Source organism: Heloderma suspectum, chromosome 2 (assembly GCF_057233095.1).
Source record: "Heloderma suspectum isolate Gila_16-S chromosome 2, 16-S_ref, whole genome shotgun sequence".
In the NCBI taxonomy this organism is placed as follows: Eukaryota; Metazoa; Chordata; class Lepidosauria; order Squamata; family Helodermatidae; genus Heloderma; species Heloderma suspectum.
Window position 1 is genome coordinate 220,678,674 of NC_139459.1, and position 8,303 is coordinate 220,686,976.

Below are 8,303 nucleotides of genomic sequence, written 5' to 3' on the forward strand. Positions count from 1 at the left end.
GAGGGCGGGGGGGGACACTTTAAAACTGCTGGTGTGGCCAATTTTTATTAAAGAATTAGGTTCCCTGTGCATTTTATACTGAGTGCCTTTCATCAGGGACAGAATCTACATACAGAGTCAGAATCGTCTCTGTACCAGCCAAGGATCGTTTGGGAAGGCACTCTTTCAGCTGGAATACGGAGACCATGTATTCCTTCCCTGACAAAGAACACTTGACTCAAAATGCACAACATAACTGAATTCCCTTTTGGCACCACCTGTGGCTTTTTTCCCCTGTGATAACCGTTTGCTGAAGGGACAACCCTGCAGTTTTTTTCCTCCATGTACCAAAGTAGACATGTGTGCATTAATCTTGCATGAAGAACTTTACATGAGACTCTCACAATTTTCTACACAGCAGTTACTTCTGTGTAGGAAAGCAATATTCTGTGTAGTAGCCTTCTGTGTAGCAGCCTTCATTGTGAGACTGCTAGAAGTCGCCCCACCTCACAGTAGTATCATCTTGTCCAACCAGGGCAGTTTTGACCATTGCGACTTGTGAAAGTGACTGTTGTGTCTTCTCCCATTCTTCCCCAGGAGAAATTCAGAGGCTTACTATTCCCAACCCTACTCAGAACTCGGTGATAGTGGATGACCTGTTGCCAAATCACTCCTATGTCTTTAAAGTAAAGGCCCAAAGTGATGAAGGGTGGGGTCCAGAGAGAGAAGGCGTGATAACCATTGAGTCTCAAGTGGATCCACACAGCCCTCTGAGTCCTGTTCCAGGTAAGGCAGCCTCTGTTGTTTACCAGTAATTATAGAACGAGCTTATTACTCAGCTTTATGCATGGCTGGTAAGTTACTGTTTTCCCAAAATTTGTGGTCCTCTTTGACATTGATTTCCAACCATGCCTCCTTTTTGGAGGATCAAAACAGAATTGTGCTTATTCTTCACAAAAATTGGGTGTTGTAGGATTTGACTTCCCAGGAATTTCAGATATAGGAATAGGAAGAGGGAAAAAGGAATGGAAAGGGAGGGTTATATGGGGAACAAGAGGAAGCAAACTATGGTACTTTCAAGCTGAAAATATTAAATAAAACACAGTTGGAGTAACACAATCCAGTTTTTTAAAAACTTTTTAATGTAACTTTCACAATTTTTTAATCTAAAATTTCAGAACCAGCAAAATTGGAAATTCAACATTTCCATTACAAAACTAAGTTGTTAAATTTTAGGAGAACTTCAGATGATGACAATGCATCAACATCAGACTCAAAATAAGGTAGATCCGAGTTTCACCACCAAAGCCTGAGGGCATCTCTACAACAGCCTAAAATCCTGCATTTAAAACAGGGTTTTCTGCTTCCATTTTAAATGCAGGATCACAACTCCCTTTTTCACCCACTTCCTTCCCCCTTCCCTTTTCCCCTGCCTTCTCCCCCTTCTCTGCATCTTCCATTATCTTTCATTGATCTCACTCCTCCTCTTGCTGCTTTTCCTCTTGTCACGGAGGGAACTCAAGCGGAACACAACAGCGTAATTTGATAGCTCATTATCTGTGATCAATTTAAAAATGGAACAAAGGGCATTTAGTGCAGGAGATGCCTTGGAGGGTCACGGCATCATGTAAAGAGCCCACAAACTTCCATGAAGGAGCAATCTCAATCGCAGGATAAAAGCTCCATGTGAAGAAAGCCTGAGTCTTGTGAGGTTTCTAGTTCATGGGGTTTTATTTGAATATAACAGTTCTGAATGTAGAAAACATTTGGATTTTAACAGTATTTTATTTCAAATTTTAACACAAGAATTCATATCAGAAAACAGAAGTAGATTTTGCATAGTGGACGGTTTTAAAATGTAAATTATTATGATGATTATGAATTTGGGGCATGAACCAAATTTAACTTTCTGCGCTTTTCAATGCTGGTTGCTCATTCCTTCTATTTTCTTCTTTAGAACACTGACCTTTTGCTCTTACTTTTATAGGGTCACCATTTACTTTGAGCACACCCAGTGCCCCAGGGCCCCTGGTGTTCACAGCCCTGAGTCCAGACTCCCTTCAGCTGAGCTGGGAGAGACCCCGCCAACCCAATGGCTTAATTCTAGGCTACATGGTCACCTGTGAGACATTGCATGGTGGAGGTATGTGAAAGTTCTGAAACAAATTACAAATCAGAGATTGGATCCAGGATCTGTATTCTGCGATAGGAAGGGTTCCACTCATGCAAGGTCCCTCAGCCCGATTTTTTAGGATCTCTCCCCCACACACATAGCTCACCCCTTTCAGCAGTGTCTCCTCACTCTCTGTGTAGCATTTTCAAGGGGCTGGAGGGGCTGCTGTGGGAAGGAGGGGGTGGGGGAGTCCACTTCCACCAGAGCAGTTGATCCAGCTTAGATCTGGATCCAACCTCAGTTATGGAATTCCCTGCATGCGCACATTCACACACACACATTTCTTGACTCACAGAACAAAACAGGGCAGCCCCTGCATGCACTGGGCTCTGTCTGTGCATCAGACCTCTGCAGATTCACAGGAGCCACTGAACTGAAGTGACTGGCAGGGCGAAGAAATGGGCAAGGTACATAAATGTCTCAGATAGAACGCTATTGCTTGTTCTCCAGGTTCTTCTACCTGTTCTTTCTGTTTATGTTTACTTAGGGGAACCCAGGAATATCTACGTGGAGGGTGACAACCCAGAGACAAGCCTGACAGTGCCCTACTTGAGTGAAAATGTTCCATATAAGTTCAAAGTGCAAGCAAAGACCACTCAAGGCTTTGGGCCTGAAAGAGAAGGCATTATCACCATTGAATCTCAAGATGCAGGTACATTTATTCACTGAAGTGGCTGTAGAATTGATTCTTCTTTGCGCTGCATCTGAGCATGGAGAAACTGCTGTTGTCTTGAATGGAATGGATAAATTAGGAGTATGTTGAGCAGGAGAATATCAGGGCTTCTGCTGAAGACCTCCATGTTGCTTATGGCATGGAATACAGCCAGAGGAGACAGGAGTGGTAAATGTGGTGAATTTCCAGCCTCCTGTGTGTGTATTGTGCAGTGTGGTGAGCGTGTGTGTGTGTGTGTGGAGGGACATTTGACAATCGTTGTGACACTTGAGGGATCATCTCATCTCCCATCTGGATGGCCTTCAGTGTAAACAGATGCAGTCCTGAAATTTCCTTTCTGGTTTATCAAGGAGGTGGCCCCAGTGCATAGGAAAGGTGATATATTTGTCAATTTCCCCTGTATGTTGCATTTTAATTAAAAAGTCAGCAATGAGAAAAGAATTCTTTCTTATGAAGTCAGAGCCTAATAAAGTGAACCGATTATCTATAAAAGAAACTTCCAGAATTGGCCTCGTTTCCTCAGGGTTTATTTCCCTACTGCACCCTTCTTTAGTTTTGCCTATAAACTGTATGGGTGGGTTTTTAAAAAAAACATTTCTACATGGAGTTGTTCAGCTTGGGATCACAAGTGATTGGGGAAGCTTGTACGTGATGCGTCTGGCAGAAATTCATAAGGTCTGTATGTAGCAAGGGCTTAGGGAAGCTGCTGCACCTTTCGAGTTTCTTCCTGGACTCATCCCCCTGCCAGGCTCTGCCCAATGTTGAGCTGAAAGACCAAGGCAAAATGTGGGGTGCATGGAATCTAATTTGTAAGCAAGCATAATATGGGAGACTGGACCAAGTCTTTGCTGTTGAAGGATAGTGTCATCTTTGACTTAACTTTCAGTTTCCTTGCATTTTGGAGCACGAGTGGAAATCGTTGGTTCCCTTTCATCATAAACTAAAGATCTGTTGACTATGGAATAGCAAACTAATTTTGTGTCAATGTGTCTGGCTTTTGGTAGCTTTTTTCCACTTTGAAGCTTTCTTCAACCCCCATTTTATTGCAAGAGGTTGACGCTAAATGGAGAAATAAATTATAAACTGAGAATTTAGGAAGATTACTGTAGAAATGCTAGGAATTATTATTAGTTGTATTTTGCTAATCTAGTCCTTGTCAAAAGATAGTCATGCTTTGTTAAAGGAGAATTTGAGAAACAAAATAATTTGCAGCACAATCCTATGCATGCTTATTTGGAAGCTTACTCTCTTGTAAATATGGAGCTTACTCTCTTGTAAATATGTTTCAGATTGTAGCCTGAGTAAATTATCAAATATATTAAATGTAAATTATTAACTCTGACCCTAGAACTGAGGTTTCCTTGGAACATAACTGAGATTTGGAAGGGGTTGTATACACAGCGCACAGCACATATTTATGTATTTAATTAATGAATAGCTCACCTTTCCACTAAAAATAATGCAAACACATTATTAGTCTCTGCTGAAGGGAAGACAATGTTCTCTTTACTCTTCTCCTTTTCTCATTTCTGACTTGGCATTCTTTTCAGAGGTGTTTTAGTGACTTCAGATTGAATGGGAATTAAGACATTCAACAGCTGAATTAAAATGGATTTTTCTGTTCTTTCTGGTTCAGGTTCATTCTCTCAATTTGGAACACAGCAATTCACTAGGGAGGAGGTATACACTCTCCCCAGGGAATACAACACCCTAACCAGCATCACTCACTCCCCACTGGATCCTTTGTACACAGGTAAGAAAGGAGAACTATGGAAATGGGCTTCTCGCAAACCATTTGTGAACGTTAACAGCTCTATGGCTCTGTCTGCCACTTCCAAGGTACCTTTGTCCACAACAGTAACACTGCTCCTTTCTCTCTGGAAAGCAAAGTGGAGGAAAGGCAGGAGTATACTTATATCACTTCACTGAATGCTATTTTTGTGTTGTAAAGAATGCACTCCTGTTGATAATAAGTGTGTGGACAGTACAGGAACAGTTGTTCCTAAATGAAGTACCTACTGGTGTTTGCCTCTGTTCATCTAAACACAGCCAGGATCACCTTCTCAGTACAAAAGTGGTTAAATGGGTGCTTCTCTGAAATGAAACATGGTTGTTTTGACCATACCCAATCCTGGCATCAGTATTTGCAAGAAAGTGTTTATGTGGCTTCAGAATCCTCGGCTTCTGGTCCAAGGCACACAAGCCCTGCTGCTATCAGCTAATGCTACACAGTTTCCTGCATCTCTGGCCCTGTAAAATGGATTTAGTCTCCATGGTCTGACACATTCACAGGCATATAACACAGGAGCTGCTCCCTCCAGTCTTTGTTTTGTCCCCTCTTGTTCCAGATGGCATGCTGATGACCACTCAGCGAGTGGAGAGTGGGAGCACCCTCACCAAGCAGGTCACCAAAGAATTTGTCACCAGAACCATGATGTCCAACAGCAGTGGGACATTCTCCAGACAGACAGAGAGGCAACTCTACGAAGCTTGAGTCAGGAAGGAAGCTGCCAAAGGGACACTTGGATTTCAAGTAGGTCTGTTCTCTAGTCAGCTTCCAGACTGAAGCAGATGGCGCCCACTACATTGCATCAGCACTGAAAGCACAGGACATGGCTTTTGAAATACCACTGGGTAGAGGCTGCATGCAACCCACGTGGTACCCTAGGACATTATGAAAAGAGTTTTTAGCAAGACGCTTGGCTATGAAGGGCTCTTGGTTAGTTCTATTTTGAGTTGAGCTCCTGGTTATTTCATGCTTTGCTTGGCTGGTTTGACTGCACAGAACTGACTTTGTTTTACAATCCCCGCCTCTCACCACACCTTTTTGGTTGTGCTACTTCTTTCATTTTGATCTGTTCCCAAGTCTCCAGGCCTCTCGCCATCGACACTGTTAATACCAACAACAAACGATTGCCATGCTCCAGGAAAAAAAGCATTTTGGATGTTTGTCCTGATTTGTGTAAGTGCATCCCTTGCAATGCAGGGGAGAGAATGTAATCCACATTCTCTTACTACATTTGTGTGTAAAATCCCCTGCAGTTACAGAGTGATACTGTAGTGACTGGTTAGTACATTCATTTTCATAGCACCGCCCACAATACTTTATGGTGCAAGGATACTTTAAAATATTGTACAGTTCTTTGTTTTACGAAGAATCCCTTATCTTTGTAAAACTCCAGATGCAACAAGGAGTCAAAATTCAGACACTAATCCCCAGCTACCTTCCATAGAACCAAACATTTGGAATGGCATTATAATCAATAAGTGCCCTTGCTAGCAGAAGCCTTTAAAATGAAGTTATTTCATTTTAACCAATGAGCTCAGCTGCTTCCAAACAAGGCTTTTTCAATGTGCAATTGGCCTGCCTCATTCACGGAATTTTATGGGGGGTTCCAGATGACATCATCTTTGATTTGTAACTCTCCCATGTTTTCCCACTGCTGCTTCCATCCCTTTTTTCTTACCAAAGAAAATCTGTTGGTGAGGGAAAGTCAGAACAGCTCTGCAGTGTGTTTTGATTGGTGGGGCTAGGAACTGTCCTTCTGGAAGCACCCGTAAACGAAAATCAACAGGACTTGCTGCTGAGTTCTACCCAGAGCCCTCCTTCCCCTCTTCCACATTGGCAGGGGTGGCCAAGCAGCATAGCAGATTCATTTATTTCATTGGCCCAGATTGTCATCATAGGCATTAGCCCCATTCAGCCATGTTTGTCTTCCTTTCCTGCTTCTTTACCAGTTTAATTGCATGCGCATTGTATCTTTCAGAACTTGTACAATAACAAGCATTGCGTACTTTTGCACATGCACTATTCAGTGAGTCCCACTGTGTGGAGATTGCCGTTAACTACACTACCGTATCCACGAGGCACTGTGATTATTACGTTTATTCTACCACTTCTTTCTGATGCTTGTGTAGACTCGGCCTGAGGCTCAGAAGGAGTGATGTGTCCCAAATTACCTGAGGAGATATCACTGGGATTGGGGGATGGCTATTAAGAGATCAGAAAAGGGTATCAGGTGAAACTGAAGGCAGAATCAAGGTAGGAATTTTATACATGGAATTCAGTTGAGAGACAGAAATCGGCCAGACTGCACACCTGGCCTTGTCACAGCGGCTCAGTTCTCAGTTTGTAACCACCATTTCACCTTCCTTAGAAAGGGGGGATATAGTCTTTTCCTTATTTGCCAGTCTTTATTTATTTATATGTACAAAAATTGAACAAAGAAACTAGATGGCACAATCTCCCAAACAGTCTTTTGAACCAACACTTTTCTCCTTCCTAAACAGTCAGGGAAGGCCCTTGATTGAACCCTGTTAGGGCTCTGTGTGATTGCATTTTGCATGATTGGTCCCATATTGCAGTGGTTTTCAAACCATGTTCTGGGGAACTCTGCGGTTCCTCAAAAGCTTATCAGGGATTTCTCAGTGAGAAGGTCAGTAATGTAGACAAGCTTTCCTAAAAGACAGGTTGCCCACCAGCACTAATCTTCATGCAAGGTGATGGCAGGGCCCAACCAGACTTAAGCAGTGCCCCCATATGAACTGAGTGTGTATTCTACATGTCCCAGAACCCTCTGCAACACACTTTGGTTCTGAGGCGGCAGACATTTGCAGTTTCCTAAGCAGACAAGTCCATGTGGAAAAGTTCCCTGAAAGTGGAAACTTTGAAACCATTGTCATCACAAATATTAGCTGAATCAGTCCATGTTGCTATTGCCCTTCTCTCTTGACCAGCCTTGCCCCAGGGTACACCAGATAAGTGTGTGTCCCACCAATAGAACCACCTATGTCTATTTTAACTTAAAACTGGAGGAAGTGCAAACAGTTGTGGCATAGAACTGCAGCAAAGTTTTAGAATCCCAGGTAGGTGGTGTCTTTGCTTTACTCTGACATACCAAGTAGGGTCCCTTGGAATCTCATTTTGGATTTTACTACAGACTCCTCCTTCACACCAACAGGGTGAATCTCTAAACTTCTCAAGATCATCTTTCATTTCTTTGTTGGACACTATAGAACTTGGCTAACAAACTGAATTATTTCATGGCTGTTTTGTATGCAACCCTGAACACAGTGTCTTATTGGAAAGGGCTATGTAATGTCTCTCCGGAACTTACATCTTTTTGTGAAGTTACTTGCCCCAGTCGCAATCCTTGCTGCATATTATAGAGCTTTGTACTCAAGGAGCATCACAGGCCTTAATATTAACCAAAGAGCCCATTTAAGCTATCTGATGGTCCAAATTTCAGCAGTCTAGCAGTTCTAATACAAGTTTTAAAAGGGATTTTATGTTTTCACTCATGTAATGGGAGAAACACAATAGAATGTAAATTACATTTTTTTGAAGCCTATTTTGGCTTGCAGAGGTTGGTGGCATTTTAACACATATGCAGTGTGAATAATGGAACAGTCTGACAGCTGGTGTTCTGGACCAGATGGTTTTCTATTGCACTTAATAAACATTTTCTCTATGATCCC

The 8,303-nt window shown here is 42.4% G+C and overlaps 1 protein-coding gene across 3 annotated transcripts in view; it reads left to right on the forward strand.

The window, feature by feature from the left end:
• ITGB4 (integrin subunit beta 4) overlaps positions 1 to 8,303 on the forward strand; it is a 99,548-nt gene extending 91,245 nt beyond the window's left edge. For all 3 annotated transcript variants that reach the window (XM_084838101.1, XM_084838103.1, XM_084838104.1), the window contains 5 exons: positions 577 to 765; positions 1,967 to 2,122; positions 2,640 to 2,804; positions 4,462 to 4,578; positions 5,174 to 8,303. In XM_084838101.1, the coding sequence (XP_084694227.1) occupies positions 577 to 765; positions 1,967 to 2,122; positions 2,640 to 2,804; positions 4,462 to 4,578; positions 5,174 to 5,319 (773 nt within the window). In that variant the 3' untranslated portion in view covers positions 5,320 to 8,303. The remainder of the gene's footprint in view (positions 1 to 576; positions 766 to 1,966; positions 2,123 to 2,639; positions 2,805 to 4,461; positions 4,579 to 5,173) is intronic.